The 18,765-nt window shown below is 39.9% G+C and overlaps 1 protein-coding gene across 2 annotated transcripts; it reads left to right on the top strand.

Moving 5' to 3' along the window:
• The first annotated feature begins 4,362 nt into the window (after nt 1-4,362).
• On the top strand, nt 4,363-15,648 carry LOC121917323 (myosin regulatory light chain 2, smooth muscle minor isoform). 2 transcript variants are annotated; one of them, XM_042443208.1, is made up of 4 exons: nt 4,363-4,518; nt 13,395-13,593; nt 13,765-13,926; nt 15,135-15,648. In XM_042443208.1, the coding sequence occupies exons 2-4, from the start codon at nt 13,410-13,412 to the stop codon at nt 15,305-15,307; spliced, it is 519 nt and encodes a 172-aa protein (XP_042299142.1). In that variant the 5' UTR covers nt 4,363-4,518; nt 13,395-13,409; the 3' UTR covers nt 15,308-15,648. The 2 variants fall into 2 exon arrangements, with proteins under 2 accessions (XP_042299142.1, XP_042299141.1); XM_042443207.1 differs by lacking the exon at nt 4,363-4,518 and adding an exon at nt 10,297-10,438.
• The last annotated feature ends 3,117 nt before the right edge of the window (nt 15,649-18,765 follow it).

Genomic DNA, 18,765 nt, shown 5'->3' with positions numbered 1-18,765 from the left:
CAATGCTATTTTAGGCTGCATCAATAGAAGTATAGTGTCTAGATCAAGAGAAGTAATAGTGCCACTGTATTCTGCTTTGGTCAGGCCCCACCTAGAATATTGTGTCCAGTTCTGGGCGCCACAATTCAGAAAGGACATTGAGAAACTGGAGCGTGTCCAAAGGAGGGCGACAAAAATGGTGAAGGGTCTGGAAACCATGCTCTATGAGGAACGACTTAGGGAGCTGGGGATGTTTAGCCTGGAGAAAAGAAGGTTAAGAGGTGATATGATCGCCCTGTTTAAATATTTGAAGGGATGTCATATTGAAGAGGGAGCAAGCTTGTTTTCTGCTGCTCCAGAGAACAGGACCCGGAACAATGGATGCAAGCTGCAGGAAAAGAGATTCCACCTGAACATTAGGAGGAACTTCCTGACAGTAAGGGCTGTTCGACAGTGGAATGCACTCCCTCGGAGGGTGATAGAGTCTCCTTCCTTGGAGGTCTTTAAACAGAGGCTGGATGGCCATCTGTCAGGGATGCTTTGATTTGGATTTCCTGCATGGCAGGGGGTTGGACTGGATGGCCCTAGTGGTCTCTTCCAACTCTATGATTCTATGATTCTATGATTCTAAATGGTTTTTGACTCACGGCGACTTTAAGGTGAACCTATAATGGGGTTTTCTTGGCAAGATTTGTTCAGAGGAGGTTTGCCACTGCCATCTTCTGAGGCTGAGAGAGTGTGACTTGCCCAAGGTCACCCAATGAGTTGCTATGGTCAAGCCAGGGTTTGATCCCTGGTTCCCATTGTCATAGTCCTATGCTCAAACAACTACACCACACTGGCTCTTAATATTTTACTGTGCGTTGTATTTTTAAAAAATGTTATTCTATTAATTTTAAAAATAATAATAAAAATAAGTTTTGAAAGATAGCGATGGAATCATGCAAAGCCATATCTTCAACACAATGCTAACTTCCAAAAGATATATATATATGTCTACATATGTACTTCCATATATATATATACATAAAAATACTAATAAACTTTAACCACATGTAACAAAACATATAGTGTTTATAACTTCCCATCGTTTCTCATTGGCCAAGAGAGATAGTTTTCTTCCTTTAACTGCCTCTCTTAAACTAACAATTACAACTACTAATCTTAGTATCAAATACCTTGCATTTATCTTAGTCTGTTAATTTTCCATAAAATAACACAAAAGATTGTTACAGTAAGCCAATACCAATAATGTGTTCTCTTATTTGTCAATTAATTAATCTGTGTTATACATAATTTCTTTTAATTTTCATACTAAATGTTTAGGTATTAGTTGTCCTTGTTTGATATAGAATTTTGTATCTTCTATTTTGTCTACTACACTTCTGACTTGGATTTTTCTCCCTTCATTTTCCTTATTTCTTTTCTTCCTTTCCCTTTCCTTTCTTTTTTCTTCTTCCTTTCTTCCTTTCTTTTTTCAGGTTTTTCAAATGTTCTCTGATGGAAGCCATTCCTTTGTGCCATTGTATTAAAACTGTGCCATTGTATTTAAAGGGACTTGAGCATCCATGGATACTGGTATCCATGGGGGCCCTGGAACCAAATCCCAACAGATACTAAAGTCCCATTGTATAGTATTTGCTTGCAGTCCAAAACATACCTTGTTCAGTTACTGATACCTTTCTTTGATGATTACGATGCCAATGATTTTAGTCATTTGTTTTGTCTATCCAGGGAAAAGAGAAACAGTGAAACTTTACTGGTTCCATGGCTGGGCTGCAAGCCAATTATGATAAAGTGGGAGAGGAGGGCTCAGCTTCCAAATGTCAAAAAGATAAGAAGACACTGTATACACTATTTCTGGCAGCATGGCAACATTATCTCTTTGTGAAATGAAGCCCAAAGCAGGCAGGCATGAGGGGAAGAGGAACAAAAATCTGGGAAAGTTCAGCAGGCTAAGCCCTTGGTTATTTAGGAAAGCAAAAGGCCTTAAACACAGCTCCATGTGCAATCATAGGATCATAGAATGATAGGATCATAGAGTTGGAAGAGACCACAAGGGCCATCCAGTCCAACCCCCTGCCATGCAGCACAATAAAAGCATCTCCAAAAAATGGCCATCCAGCCTCTGCTATGAAGATTCTAGATTTCTTTACCAGTCTACAAGTGCTGACAGGATTGTGGCCAGAAGAGGACCACTGAGAAACAAGAAAGAGGTGTTGAGACACACATAGGAACTTCAAGGTTTGCAGAAGTATTGGGGAGAGCCACAAATGGGGGACAACAAGGAAACGGGTTTTAAAAAACACCTGTGATAAGACTGCATCTGCTCAATGGCTACACAATGCAGTGTGTGTAGGAGGAAGTGGTTCAGACAATGGCGAGTACTAATGGAGTAGAGCAGAGGTATTTCTAGGCCAGGGTCACAGATAACTGGACACAAGTGTCCACTGATGTGTGTGTGTGCCTTCATATACCAGGTGCTGTAGGTGCTATTTCAAAGTAAAGAAATGTCAAAACCACCTCTTAGTATTCCTTGCCTAAAGAAAATCCTATGAAATTCAAGAGCTTGTCTGCCAGCTAATGGCGACCCTGTGAAGTTCATAGGGTTTTCTTACACAAGGAATACTCTGAGGTGGTTTTGCTGGCTCCTTCCTCTGAAATATAGAGTACAGCATGTTGTAGTCTTTAGCAGTTTCCCATCCAACTCCTAACCAAGGCTAACCCTGCTTAGATTCCAGGATCAGATGAAATTAGGTGCCTTTAGGATATTTAGGCCACTACTGGTGCCAGTAGCCTTTTAAAAATGCTGTTGGAGGTGATTTTCAAGGAACTGATGTAACAGAAGGAGGGAAGAGTTAACCATTCCCTCTCCATGGACAGCAATTTCTACCCCAAATCACACTGCACTTTGACACCACTTTAACAGTCCTGGCTCAATGCTAGGAAATTCTGGGAACTGTGGTTTCACGAGATATTTAGCCTTCTTTCTCAGAGAGCTCTGGTGCCATAACAAACTACAGTTCCCAGGATTCCCTAGCACTGAGCCAGAGCAATTAAACCAATCTCAAACTGGAGCTGCAGAAAACAAATTTGCTCCATCTTCAGTATGACATCTCTTCAAATATTTAAATAGGGCTCTCATATCACCTCTTAACCTTCTCTTCTCCAGGCCAAGCACGCCCAGCTCCCTAAGTCTTTCCTCATAGGGCACAGTTTCCAGACCCTTCACCATTTTAGTTGCCCTCCTTTAGACATGCTCCAGTTTCTCCACATCCCTTTTGAATTGTGGGGCCCAGAACATTTGTAGCTCCTCCAGGGCAGTTCTGTGGTCAGTGTCTGTCGGACGTTGACCATAGAGTTGCACTGGAGGACTTAGGGATTCCTAGAGAGGTGTCCTCTCAGGTAAAAACAGGTGTTTTTGTTATTTCCATATTCACAGGGGTCTTGTGCCCCTAACCCTGGGAAATATGGAGGGACAAGTGTACTTCTATTGATGCAGCCTAGAATCACATTACTCTGTGTGATGCGGCAGTTGAAAACTGTGCTCAGTAGGGAGTGCTCTTAAAGACATGATGGGAGTCTGTATTTAGGACAAGAGGCTACTGTCAGAACAGAATATGGAGGCTGGTTCCTAATCGGCAAAGGGACCAGGCAAGGCTGGATTTTATAACACTATCTGTTCAACTTAAAATGTAGTAAGAGCAGGCCTACTCTCAGATGGGAGAGGAGTGAAGATAGGAGGAAGGCACACCAATACAGGGGTTCCCAAAATGTACCCCTTTAAGAGGATTTTGGACTACAGCTCCCAGAAGCCTCAGCCATGTTGGCCAATAGCCTGGGATTCTGGGAGCTGAAGTCCAAAATCTCTTATTCAAGGGCACAGTTTAGGGACCACTGGATAGTATATGGATGACACCATGCTACTAGTGGAAAGACTGGCGGAAGGAACTCCCGCACCACTGTAAAGCAATAGAAACGGGAGACTCCGCCCATCACGGGCATTCGGCTTCACCTACGTCACTTTGCCACGCCCCCTGTTGTCGTCACCGCCGCCGCGCCCATCCAACAAACAGGAAAAAGCCCTCCATTCCCTTACAAGGTCATTAGACCCACATTCCTTCGCGCGCATGCGCATAAACGCTCCACTTCTTCCTCCCTTTCTGTGGCCACGCCTAACCCTCTGGAATGCGGTGAGCGCACTGGGCTGTACCAACTCAACAGCCTCCAGGGGGGGAAGTCATCATCATCTCCCACTACGAGGGTTGGTTTTTGTGTGTGTGTGAGTGAGTGTGCAAAGAAGAACCTCTTGAGAGAAGAAACCGATTATTTATTTATTTATTTGGGTCCTGCTGCTGACGACGCAACCAAATTCTGTTTCATCCTTCTCACTCCCCCCCTATCGATAATAGTACATCCCGGTATTGGTGTTCTCCGGAAGTGTCGAGGCTCTTGGCTTCTTCCCTGGCTCACCCAACCGCCAGCGTTGGTATTTTTTCCCCTTGGAATTTTCAGAAGCCGAACGTTCTACGTTGCCAGGTGAGAGAGAGAGAGAGAGTGTCGGTTGGTGGGCGGGTCCATTTGGGACAGTGGAATGGGGGGGGGGGAATAAGGCAAAAGGAGGTGAACGCGGCGGGGGGGTGTTGAGGAATGGACTCGCCCACCCTCGCGCTTTCTTTTGAGTTGGGGAGTTTGCGGGGCGCGAGGCGTCCGATGGGGGAGGGGCCGCGAGTCTTCCTCGCGCTCCTCATGCGACGGTTTTTTTGACCTCCCTTCGAGGGCGCGGCTGTCATGGCAACGGCCGCTGAGGAAGATTAAAGGGGGCTTCAGTAGCCCCTTCGTCTCCCTCAGACGCCTGCGCCCAGTGCCTTCTCAATAACACTGGTGTGTGTCACCTAGTACTGTAGCTCATAATGTCGCCCCTAAACACTCACTTCCTCCCATACCACACCTTCTGGGGGCAAAGGTGAACGTGTCTGTAGGCCGCCTTGGGTCCCAACTTGGGAGAAAGGCGGGATGTAAATAAATAAATAAATAAATAAGACTTATTCATGTTGGGTTTTTTTCGTGCTGACTTTACTTAATAAATCGTAACTCCCGCATACTGCCGAACCACGTCAATGTGACGTAAAGCAATGAGCGAAGTTAAATTACGACGTTGTACCTGCACACACACAATAAATATCGAATTCAGGGCTATAGCCGTGTCGGTCTGTAGAATCAGTATTTGAGGGGGGAAAATCTTGTAGCATTTTTGAGGCTTGCTGAAAGAAAAGTTGGCAACAGGAGCTTTCGTAGGCTTCGGTCTACTTCCTCAGATGCATTTGGTGGAGTGGAAGCCAATGGCCAATATTTGTATACTGCTTCATACTGAACTAAGTAGGCCCTAAGTGGTTTACAGTCTGTAAGCTAATTGCCTCCAACAAGCTGGGTACTCATTTTAGTGATCTACGGAAGGAGGCAAGGCTGAGTGGACCTTGGAGCCCTCCTGGGATCGAACTCACAACCTTGTGGCAGCAATACTGGCCTCAGTACATTTCACTCCTTAGGGTGCCACCTGGTGTGGTCTGCACCCCCTGTAACCTCCTATTTGCACCACTGCTTGGGGTGACTCCCTGCCGTCCCTTCCTCGTTCCCCCCTTTGATCATGGATTTCAAAACCACCTTCCTTGGGTGGTTTGTGGGGTGTGAGAATGAATGCAAAGGAGCCAAATTCAGAGACACAGATGGAGAATTCAAGTATAGCCATGTTAGTCTGTAGAATCAGTTTGCAGAGAGATCTTGTAACACCTTTGAGATTAACTGAAAGAAAGGGGTTGGCAGCATGAGCTTTTGTAGACTTCAGTCAGAGACATAGGGTGCATCTTTGTTGTTGTTGGGTGCCTTCAAGTAGTTTCCTGTGGTGACCCTATTTTATGGTTTTCTTGGCAAGTTTCTTCACAATGGGTTTGCCATGGCCATCCTCTGAGGCTGAGAGAGTGTGACTTGCCCAAGGGAAACAGTAGAAATAATGCCGTTTGACTCCTCATTCACATACACACACACTTGAACTGCAATGACTCCCTCCTACAGAGTCCTGGGTTTGTAGTTTTGTGAGGCGTCACCATCACTCTGGCAGAGAAGGCAACAGACCTTGCAAAAACACAAAACCCAGGATTCCATAGGATGGGGCTACAGCACTTAAAGCGGTAATAAGCCGCGTTATTTCTACACCCATAGATAGCCATGTTATTCTGGGAAATCCAGCATGCAGAGGGATCTTGTAGTACCTTTGAGACTAAGTGGGCAAAAGGAGTTGTAGAATAAGTTTTCATAGATTTGGTCTACTAAATTGTAAGTGTTAACTGTGGATTGTTTTAATGTGTATGTGTTTTGTCTGTTAGTTGCTGTTGGGCGCCTTCAAGTCGTTTCTGACTTATGGAGATGCTAAAGTGAATTGAGGGGCGATACTAGCCTGTCCTGCATCTTAGGAAGCAGACCAAGTCTACAAAAGCTTATAAAGTACTCATACGTCTTTCAGGATCCTTTGGGGTAAAGTAGCAAGGATGATTTCCTCCTTTCTCCCAAAGCATAGGAACTCCACTGTGCCTCTCGCAGAAAGGGACGGTCAGGAAATGGCTGCATCCATAGCTGCATCCGTCTCTAGGCCTTGAGGGCGAGGTTACTCTTGTTTGTTAACTGGGAGAGCTTCCAAAAACCAAAATGGTCTGCTAGTTAAAAAGTCACTCTTCCGCAATGGCTGGGCCTTCAGGTACTGGTTGAGTCTCCCTTATCTGAAATGCTTGAGACCAGAATTGTTTGGGATTTGGAGATGTGTATGTGTGTGATGTAATTTCAAGTTGTTACCAGCTTACAATGACCCTAAAATCGGCAAGATTTCTTCAGAGATTTCTTGCCACTGCCTTCCCCTGAGGCTGAGAGCATGTGACTTGCCCAAGGTCACCCAGTAGGTTTCATGGCTGAGTGGGGAATCGAATCCAGAGCCGTAGTCCAACACTCAAACCACTACACCGCACTGTTTTTTAATCCAAACATGAAATTCATGTACGTTTTGTATACACCTAATACATGTAGCCTGAAAGTAATCTGCATGAAACAAATTTGTGTACATTGAACCATCGGGAAGCAAAGGTGTCACTGTCTCAGTCACCCATGTGGACAGTTTTGGACCTTGGAGTATTTCAGTTTTTGGGCTTCCAGATAATGGAGACTCAACTTGTAACCCTTTCCAGACAAGTGGTCTGTAGTACAGTAGGTCATGGACGGCTCCCTCCAGTTTGAGGAGGGTCCCAAAGCTTACTTTGGTCCAAAACACAATGCAGAAATAATCCAGTTCAAGACTGCTGTAACTGCCCTGGATCAGTTCTAGGGAATGCTGGGAACTGTAGTTTACTGTGGTGCCAGAGCTATCTGACAGAGAAAGCTGAGTGTCTCACAAAACTACAGTTCCCAGAATTCCCTAGCATTGAGCCAGGGCAGTTAAAGTGGTCTCAAACTGGATTATTTCTGTGGTGTGTTTTGGAGCTACGATAACTTTTTGAGAAGCAGCCAAGACAGTTGTGGTATCTTTAAGGTAACCCAAACTTGTGCTAATGTGGTGAGATAACTAGTGTCAGACTAAAAATCAGGGACTCAGGTTCAAATTCCAATTTAGTCATGATGCTGACTGGTAACTTTGCCTCAGGTGATATTTCAGTCTATTTCATGAACAAGATTTACGTAACTATCTGTATCCCAAGACTTTACTTTTAAGGGAGAATACCAGTGTGGATACACCCAAGTTGTTTCTTTGACATACTGTGCTGGGTGAATTTTTGATGGCTTACAGTGAATTCTTCTGTAGTTGGAAGCCAAGCTGGAGTTGGAACAACTTTATTCCAAATGTCAAACCCAGAAATGCAATCTCTTTTAAGTGAATAATCCTAGCAAAACATCCTATAGATCTGTTTCTCCCTGACACTGTAAAATATGGAGGGTAAATTTTTCCCAGTTCACATTGGAACCACACACTTAGTAGTTTAATGAAAATAAAACAGCTCCAGAATAACTATATAGATGGTTAATGTTCTTCATGTAGAACACAGAGCAAGAAAAAGTTGGCTATTTTACAGTGAGGCATTAGAAAATTCCTCACCATTCAGAAAGTGCTGTTCCTGTCTAGGAATTTGAAATATTTTCCCAGCCGTCATGAATCCTCCTTTCTAGTGCATTCCAAAGGAAGCCATCTTAAAGGAGGAGTCGCCCTCTACTAAGATTCCAGCTCCAGTAGCAAAACCTCAGCTGATTAAATAGCTAACTTGAACAAATATCTAAATATAAATGTGAACTAAAACGTTTGCTGAGATAAGGTGATCAGAATAGACTATTTGTGTATAACCAGCTTTGTTTGCTTTACAGTTCATTACAGTGTGTAGTAACCTGGTATGTGAAGTCTGTAAGCATCTTCTTTGGTTTGCTTGAATTTATATGGGGGAAAAATGGTGCTTAAAACTAAATGCAGTTGTGTTGTGCACCACCACACAGCAACTGTGGGTTTTGTTCAGAAGAGGTCAACTTGAAACCTGACAGTAAATCTCTAATGTTAAAGGCCTGGCAATGTGAAACACATTTGGAACTACTTAAGAACTTTCTTTTTTAATTTGCCAGGAGAATGGAACTTTTATGCAGATAGCAAATAATCTGCAGGTTGGTCCTCATATATATCTCCTTAGAAAAAACTAGGGAGGATCAAAACAGCCCAGTAGGAACTGAGCGTGCTTTGTGGGAACTATGGTCCAAAACACACTGCAGAAGTAATCCAGTTTGCGTGCCCTAACTCAGTGCTACAGAATCCTGGGAATTGTAGTTTATTGTGGTACCAGAGCTGTCTGGCAGAGAAGGCTAAGTGTCTCACAGAAACTACAATTCCCAGAATTCCCTAGCCTGAGCCAGCGCAGTTAAAGTGCTCTCAACCTGGATTATTTCTGCAGTGTGTTTTGGACCTAAATGCTGACTGTCTAAAATCAATATACAGGGAGTGGAGGGGGAATGGAATGGCTAAGCTCCTGGATAGTGGGACTGCGGTTGTGAGAGCTCTGCTTTCTCTCCTGATACTTTTTGTTTTGAGATCCCTATGATAGGTTTCATAGGTGGCTACTGGATATGCATGAATTACCAGATCTACAAAGAACTATTTTGTATATTAGTGGCCAAAGCCAAGCCAAGATCTTTTACATCTTTTAGCCATTTCAGTGTATTCTTCAATTGTACAGTTATCCCGATTCATTTAACTTGCACAGTTTGAATAAACCTAAAGTTTACTGTTTTCATACTGACTTCTTAAATATTTTGGTATCAATTTTTAAATAATGTTTCAGTCTGTTTTATTTACTGTTTGGGGCAGCAAAGTGAAACACTTTTAGTAAATAAATAAAGCGTGTATGAAAGTGGAGAAATACATGGGCAGTTTTTTGTTTAGTTTCTATCAAGTTGTAGTTGTTTTTACATTAGTCTACAAAAATCAGGAAGTTAACTGGATGGACTGATAATCTTATTTTTTTGTTTTTTGTTCTTTTGCTATAGAAACAGACCTTGGATGTTTTCGCACTTACATTCTTGATAAAGGCAGAGACCATTTTAATTATCTCTCAGAAAATCTCAAATTTATGTTGATTCAGCAGGTCTTTAATAGGGCCTAACAATTGGATTTAGGTTTAATAGTTTTATGTACTGGAATAATACTCAATTACAAGGCTAAATGCTGTTTATTTTTTATATTTCTTCCAAGGAACTCAAGGAAGCATACATAGTCCCTGCTTTTAACCACACAGTAACTTTATGGGGTACATTAGGTGTATCATAATGATTGGTGCCCCAAGGTCACCCATTAAATTTGTGGCCAAGTGAAGATTTGAACCTGAGTTTCATTTGTACTGCACCATCTCTAAACACTACCCCATTTGTTTGAATTTGGGTTACATTGACAAGGGGGCTGCATGTGATAGTCATATGGAGTGTATGTATTGATTGCATGGTCACATACAAATTGTAAACATGCTTCTTATATAGACATATTCTTGAAGAAAAATTATCATGAAATCCTGAATCTGTTTAAATCTCCGAACCTTGGCTTATATGACTGGACATATCAGCTGCTAAAATTTATGTGAGAAACGGAGCTAATTGAATGGAAAATTCCAGATTGTGCATTGTGCTTATGCTATTCTGGATATAGGGCAATGAATGTTTGTCGGGTGACTTGTACATGAGCTTATTTTTAGTCTGTCAGTAATTCATGTTCCACTGTGTCAGAGGACTGTTGTAGATGGAACACAAGCTTTAAATTGTGAAATTAATCAGTGGATGAAATCAGTGATGCTATTTGTAGATCTCCCGTTAGAATATAACTCATGTAAAGCATCTTTTCTTACCATCTGAGAGCTGGGTAAACCACTGGACCACCGTTTTGTACTGAGATATGGTAAGAATTTTTTCCAACAAAGATGTATGGTTTGTCAGGAAATTCATTTATGACTAAGTTTCTGGGCAGTTTAAATAGTTATGCAATGTTGTTAGATTGAAACAGATTTTTAAATTGTAGTTTTCTAGTAATCTCACTTTTTTTGGGTATTTTTACACTTTGTACAAATAGGAGTTTGTTATAAAACTACATGAAGAAGGTTCCGTATGTAGAATGGAACCCAGTGAATGAAATGCTCAAATTGAATCAGGATGTTACTAAGACTAGTACACACTATACAGTGTGGGTTTTTTTAAATGTTAATCAGCAGTTTTATATATTTTTAGCTAGGGAGGCACATATGGTAGGGCTGTGGAAGGTTACTTTCTCAATCCCTGCTCCTAGACCCTCAAACCTATTGCAGAAGGAGGCTAGGCTAGGCACATCCTTTCTACTCTTCACTGGCAGGTGAAGACATGTCTTTGGCATCTAAGTTTTATTGTTGCTGAGGGGGGCTTTGACCGATAAGGTGGTAATGTTTTAATAGGGTTTTTTTTTTTTTACATTTTGTGGTTTGTTGACATAAAGATGAAAGATAAATTCTATAGATGGCATAAGGAGCAATCCAGATACATATGAGTTATTCCCTTGCGTCAACTAACAAACACATGAGTCCAAAATTATTTTGCTCATCTTGGATAAACTGGGCTTTAGAAAAGGAAAAGTTGAAGCATAAACACTCTTAAGTATTGCTCCGGTTTTCAAATAATTTACTATAAAATGAAATATAAATGATTTGCAACTAAGTAGTAGAAATCACTGTGTGTGTTAACTGCCCTCAAGTTGACTTCAACTCATGGTGACTCTAGGGTTGAGATACCTCCAAGACCTCCTGTCCTCCACTGCTCTGCTCTGGCCCTGCAGGCTCAAGCCTATGACTTCAGTCAGAATCTAACCATATCTGGTATGTGTCTTCCTCTTTTTTTGCTGCCGTCTACCTCTCCATCATTATCTTTTCCAATGATCCGTACCTTTTCGTGATGCCAAAGTATGACAGCCTCAGTTTAGTCATCCTGGCTTCCACTAATGCTGCAAAAAGTAACATATGTAATGAGGATGTTTTAAGACTTTAAATGGTTTACAGTTCTCACCTCTTCCAATGTGGTTGTATTTTTCTGTTCTTGAAATAAATTGATATGTTACAAATGTTCAGTATTGCTGGTTAGGTTATTTTACTAAATATTCCTAATTAATAGTATTGTAATTGGCAGTATTAAAAAAAACCCACAAATTAAAAATGTTTTTGAGTACTTTTTCCCAAAACAGTAGCTATGTTAGTTTGCCTCAGCATAAACAAAGAATCCTGTAGCACTCTACAGACTAACAAATTTATTATGTGTTCTTGTTTATTGCTTTGTTAATGGAATATTATCCAGGATTTCAGGCATGATGTGATGTGTGGTATAAAAAGCTGTTTTCTCTTGGCAAGCAGGTTTAACATTTCTGAGGCTAGACATTTAACATGGTCTTATTAGACCAAAAAACAAAACAAAACTGGACAATATGAAAGCTGATTAGTTTTGGCTTGCTAATTTTTTTAAATTTTTATTTATTTATTTATTTATTGTAGAGCAAGGACATAAATAACACAAAATATATTCTGTTTTCAAAACAGCTGATCAGCAAGATGACTAACCCTTTTTTCTTTAAAATACAAAATAAATGCAAGGATAACTTAGTAGAGAAGTGCATCCGGATATACAGTGGTCCCTCCACATTCACTGGGGTTAAGAGTGAAGGATCCCCATGAATGTGAAAAAAACACAAATTAAAAAAAAAAACACTATTCTTATTACCTGAGAAAACACTCTCTAGGAATCTCCAGGTCCTCCAGTGCAACTCTATGGTTAATATCTGCCAGAAGTTGATCATAGAACATGATGGAGAACCTACAACTGCCCAGAGAAATGTTTTCTCGAGGAACTTCTAAATTCTTCAGCACAACTCTATAGTCAACTTCTGGCAGAGTTGTGCTGGGGAACCCAGAGATTCCTAGAGGAAACATATTAATCAAAACTACAAATAATCAAATCCACAAAAGTCAAAGCCTCACATGTGGAGGACCAACTGTATTGAGGAATGATTTTATTAACAAATTGTGGTTATTAAGCTCCAGAATAGTAAGGACGACTAAAAAAAGTGAGGAACTGTTCCCTTCAGTCCCAGTTTGCTGCCTCAAGAAAGTAGTATATATGATGTAAAGGTAAAGGTTTCCCTTTGACAAGGTTGTATAGTGTCATACAGCACGCCCACGTTATATGTGGCTTTGAGCACATGCGCTCAAGCCATGGGGAGCGTGCAGGGCGCAAGGGGCGGCGCGTCCCATTCAAATGAATGGGGCTTGAGCATAGGCGGAATTCGCCTTACATGAGCGGGAGATCCGGAACAGATGCCCTGCGTAAGGCAAGGGTCCACTGTACTATGGATGATGATGATGATGACGACGACGATGATGATTTTTATTTCCCACCTTTCCTCAAAGCTATGAAAGTAAAATCAGGATTGTTCTTGTACTTGAACATTTAGGTGTTCCTATATTTTACTTTTGAAAATCTAACCATATCCCACCCTTTTGACATTTCAAAGTGTTGTGTTAAACTTCATAGCTACACTCGGAGGTTAATCAGTCTGACATAATGTGCTTTAAGACCGCCTGTTGTGTATCTTGGCTGAATAGGAATTTGTACCTGATTTTCCAATGAACAACCAACATGGTGAATCTTTCTAATTATCAACTTGTTAATTTTTTTTATTCTAGAATGTTTTACACACACAGTTTAGGTAAAGAATTTTGCCAAAATATAAATAATAGTTACATTTTTGAATTGAGGAAAATAGTTTTATAAACGATGTGTATACCATATATTTTCTTTTTGGCAGTATACTTTTCAGTGACATTATTTTCTTTCTGTCCTAGAATCCAGCAGTCACCATGTCAAGCAAAAGGGCAAAGACTAAGACCACAAAGAAGCGCCCTCAGCGGGCTACTTCCAATGTGTTTGCTATGTTTGATCAGTCTCAAATTCAAGAATTCAAAGAAGCATTTAATATGATTGATCAAAACAGAGATGGTTTCATTGACAAAGAAGACCTGCACGATATGCTTGCTTCACTTGGTAATTTCTTTTTTCTTTCTGGCTAAATTGTTTTTGTGTGAAGAAATAACAATCTCTTTATTTGTGAACCAGAAGTTTTTATCATAACATTTTAGAACTGCATTATGAAATGAAATCAATCAAGAAACTCATAGTATGGATTGTCATTAAAATGATAATGTTTTGTTGTAGGGAAGAATCCAACTGATGAATACCTAGATGCCATGATGAATGAAGCTCCAGGACCCATAAATTTTACTATGTTTCTCACAATGTTTGGAGAGAAATTAAATGGTACTGATCCAGAAGATGTAATCAGGAATGCCTTTGCTTGCTTTGATGAAGAAGCAACAGGTGGGATACTAAAATACCAGAAATGGCACACTGTGTGAACACTTTGAGATCTATCATTAAAATATAAAGTGGAGACAGAAGTGAAATATTGCTTTTGAGTCTTGAAAAACCTCCCAAGCAGGATGGCATATTCACAAACCAACCCTGTGGAGGAGGAGATCATGATTGTCTTCACCAGATTTATGCAACTCCTGTTCTGGGTGGCGCAGTGGTTAAATGCCTGTACTGCAGCCACTCACTCAAAACCATAAGGTTGCGAGTTCAAGACCAGCAAAAGGGCTCAAGCTTGACTCAGGCTTGCATCCTTCCGAGGTGGCTAAAATGAGTACCCAGACTGTTGGGGGCAAATTAGCTTAGTAAACCGCTTAGACACTGCTTAGGCGGTATGAAGCAGTATATAAATGAAGCTTGTTTTGTTTTGTTTAACACCCTACATAAAAACCACTTAAAATCCGTCCTTTATTGGAGTAATGGGAGTCATATAACCCATATAGCTCTTAATTTACATGCCAGCCCACCACTGTTACAGTCCTGGGGTTTGAGACCTTTTCTGTGCCTGCATATATATAAGCATTGATGTTGAAACCAGGAATCAAACTTAAAGGGGTGGGGCATAATAATACACATGTTGATAATTCCTTATCTAGAATAATCCTAAATTGTCTACATGGGTGGCTGAGATTGTAACATCTTTGGTTTCTGCTAATTCAGTGTATATAAACTTTGTTTCATGCACAAAATCATTAAAAATTATATTACCTTCAGGCTATAATATAAAATCACCTTCAGGCTATATTTGTAAGGTGACTACGAAACATAAATTCCATGTTTAGAGTTGGGTCCCATCTCCAAGATACCTCATTATGTATATGGAAATATTCCAGAATCTGAAAAAATCCAAAACACTTGGTATTATTAAGCATTTTGTGTAAGGGAGAATCAACCTGTATTTAAATCCATTACTTTTAATGTTCCTAGAAAACTATAAATACAGTGTTTTATTGGCTTGAAGCAAACTATGTAATGGTAGAACATGATCACTGTATCAATACAATTTTGAAAGCTGTAGCATTTTAGGTTTCAATGACGTGTTTTGTCTATGCTGCAAGTATATTTAATTACACCAAATATATTTATGCAATTATATAGACTTTGCTTGTGTGTGGAAATGTAATGAACAATTTTTGCCTGATATTTTGTATTTTTAGGCTTCATTCAAGAGGACTACCTGAGAGAACTGCTGACGACAATGGGAGACAGGTTTACAGATGAAGAAGTAGATGAGCTGTTCAGAGAGGCACCAATTGATAAAAAGGGCAACTTCAGTTACATTGAGTTCACACGCATCCTTAAACATGGAGCAAAAGACAAAGATGACTAAAACAGAACTCTTTCCTCTGCAGTTCTCTTTAGATCTCACTTGCGGTTATCTTTGAGGGTTTTTTTCCTGGTAGAACCTGTTGCATGCATTTAGCTTTACAGCTTTTGCCTTTCTTGATGTATTTATCTATACCAGGCCATTCTGGCACATCTTGCACCTGTGTAATCAGGCCGGCAATAGGGATTGTAATTGTGTAAAAAGTGTTGGAGGGTAAGATGAGCAACGCTGAGGGCCCAGGAAAAAAGGTCTCAATTTTTCTGGTTTAGCTGGATTTTTACATTTTGTAATAATGCCATTTTGAAATAAGATTGCTATATCAATAAAATACCTCAAATGCTGAATTGTGAAGCATGTGCTTTTACTAAATGTTTACAGTCCAGAGCTCAAGCTTTCTAGTAAATAAAACCAATAAACAACAAAAAATCGGATACTGAACATTGGACGATATGAAATCCAGGTGTTAACATGGAAATCACTGTTTCTTTCATTTAGATTGAACTGTCAACATCAACTAGGATTGGGGAACCTATAGCCCTCCAGATATTCAACTACTGGGGCTAATGAGAGTTGGAGTTGAACAATATCTGGAGGCCCAGTTTCCTCAACCCTGACTCTTTTGAATAGAGGGTGAGCACCATGCAACTTGAGTGTTCTTTTATATTCTGCTTTCTGGCTCCTACTTATTGCTTCAATAATACAGACACTTGATCTATAAAGCATCTAAGAATATGCCTTGTTGATAAATGTTGAAGGTCATTATTTACACATAATAAGAAATGGAGTAAAAGAAGTGGTTTGCTCACCTTGCTGCATATGTGGCACCCATAGAGCTTTACAGAGTTGGCTGTATTTATACTCTTCTTTAGAGGGCCAGTCTTACCAGGCACTTCTCTTGAGCTTTTCATCTAAATAGATTTGTGCAAATTGAGTAAATTTAGTTACCAATGATGAATGTTGTGTGAAATCTTGGTCACCAAAAGCATGTTATATGAGTACATTATGAGGGTGGATATGTTTTGAGTCAGCAAGATAAATCTGCTTTGTCCAACTTTCTTGCTAGATACTCAGCTTTCTAAAACACATATTACAAAGTTTTTGTGACAAAATATACCATGTGAAAAGAGTATTGCTGTCAAAGTTTTATTGAAAGATGAGTTTATTTCATCTAAGGTCCAAAACACAGTGCAGAAATAATCCAGTTTGAGACTGTTTTAGCTGCCTTGGCTCAATGCTAGGGAATGCTGGGAATTATAATTTATTTTAGCACCAGAAGTCACCAACAGAGAAAGCTAAATGTCTCGCAAAACTACAGTTCCCCTAGTTCTCTGGCACTGAGCCAGGACAGTTAAAGTGATCTTAAACTGGATTATTTCTGCACTGTGTGAAAACAGGAGTAGATCCCCTGTCCTGGAAAACAACTTTGAATTGACTGTGAGCAAAGTATAGATAATATTATGGGATACTATACTTTGTGAAGTAAGTCTTTAGCCACTGAGCACTAATAAGGTTTTCAGTTAAGCAGAAAAATCAGCCACAGTTCTGTAAGTATCTACCACAAACTCTTCAAATCATTTTGAAGTGATGACTGCGTGGACCACTTTCTCTGTGAGAAAAAGGTAAAAGATAGAGCATTTCTAGATTTTATATAGAGAGAAGGAAGTGTTTTTGGGGTGGGGGAGAACTGCATAAATACATCTTTCATCTTTATGTCAACAAATAATCTTTTCTCCTAATACTAGATCTAGTTAATCTTTTTGGTAATAGGTTAAGGGGAAACCTTAGACATTATGAATTGACGTAAAAGCAAACCAGTGTTTTGTGCAACAATTGTAATTTTCCTGAAGACTTGAAAGACTTGGGAATTAAGTAGTTCATTTAGGAGAGGTTTTGTTCCCCATAAAGTAAGTTCCAAAAAGTTACTGAGTTAAGAAGCTTAACTAGCTTGTCAGTGATTGTATCCAACATTAGTCTAGTGGGAAAAGTAAACAAGCTAGCAACATTTTTCTAGCAGTTGCACACAATGCTTAGGGAGGAACAATGAACACAAGCAACACCTAGTTGAAGTCATTTGTTTGCAATTGACACTGCCACAAGTATTAACCTGAGATTTCTGCAGATGAAAGGAACTTGCTCCAGCATAACATAACTGGATACAACCTGAGACAAGAACTTAGAGCTAGAGAACAAATGTTCATAACATTAAATTGTATCTTATGTTTCATTTATTCCATTTAGATTGCATCTTTTAAATATTCAGCTGGTATTCAGAGTCAGAAGATGCCCAGCTTTTTAAAATTCCTAATAGCATTTTCTTCTGTAGCATTCATAGACATGCCAGTTTTGTGTGATGTATTTGGGTTTGTTTTTAACCCAATAATGCCTCTAATTTACAAGCCCACCTTGTCATTTGCATTTTAATTTCATGCCTTCATATTACTGAGTCTTGTTCTGTTTGGCATTCAGCAGTAATTGCAATGTTTTGGTTCTCCCTTAGTCTACTTTATTTGTCTTTTGGTCCATTAAATGTAGCAGTACACTGCAGACCACCCAGTCAGTTTTCCCTGCCTAAGGGTGTGTGTGTGTGTGTGTATGTGCAGCTGTCATAGGGCATAGTTACTATGGTGCATCATGTTGGAATGTCTGCAATGTCTCAAAAACAGAAGATTTTTTAAAAGGCTGCTTGCCAAATAGTTATTAAACATAATAGTTCATTGCTGTTTTGATAAAATAACCAAGTTTCCCCCCGATTATGAGCTAAAACAGAATGAAAATAAAATAGATTTGCCCTAGGCAAACACACAGAACAAAAACTAGATGCTATTATAACATATTTAGTGGTTTAAAAAAACCAGATCATTAACCAGTTCTACATCACCTCTTTCTATAATGCTGTTGTAATGCCATGTCAAAGGATTTTTAAATTAGTAGGCAGAGTATCTACTGTACATCACTTTAATCCATATGTTATTTCTGTCAAGCAATTAGTTTAAACATAACACACCCCAATAGTGACATGATTATATTATTAGCCATTGAGAATTTATTAAGCATTCTATCAATGTACTTATGCGGAAGGGGTGCTTTGGAGATACTGATAAGCCTTTGCTTGTCTTGGAGATGGTATACAGCACATGTACATTTCTCAGTTTTAACTGCTAAGTCATGCTAAGTCGTGTATCACCAAGAAATTAAAAGAACCTACTGTATCTGTTTCCACTCTGTCTTTAGCTTAGAGTATTAGTGCATGGAGTTAAGCAGCAAAACTAATAGATCACAGGAAAACAAAAGCTATTGGCTGTAAGAAGAAGATAGAATTTTCAGATATAACCAGGGCTCATGGAGATTGATTCAGAACAATCTCAAGAGAAAGTAATGAGAGGCCCCTTGTCGGTTAACATGCAGGTGAGTGTTTTGTAGATGACATTCATAGATTTGTGAAATGTAGAATAACTGCACAG

This window comes from Sceloporus undulatus, unplaced genomic scaffold, assembly GCF_019175285.1.
Source record: "Sceloporus undulatus isolate JIND9_A2432 ecotype Alabama unplaced genomic scaffold, SceUnd_v1.1 scaffold_15, whole genome shotgun sequence".
Taxonomy (NCBI): Eukaryota; Metazoa; Chordata; class Lepidosauria; order Squamata; family Phrynosomatidae; genus Sceloporus; species Sceloporus undulatus.
The sequence above is the reverse complement of the archived record's forward strand: the minus strand, read 5'-3'. Positions and strand labels throughout refer to the sequence as shown.

Bases quoted from the DNA above. Each gene is read 5' to 3' on its own strand.
- LOC121917323 (XM_042443207.1), top strand. The intron at 13,594-13,764 runs GTAATTTCTTTT...GTTTTGTTGTAG, and splicing joins CGATATGCTTGCTTCACTTG to GGAAGAATCCAACTGATGAA. The intron at 13,927-15,134 runs GTGGGATACTAA...TTGTATTTTTAG, and splicing joins CTTTGATGAAGAAGCAACAG to GCTTCATTCAAGAGGACTAC.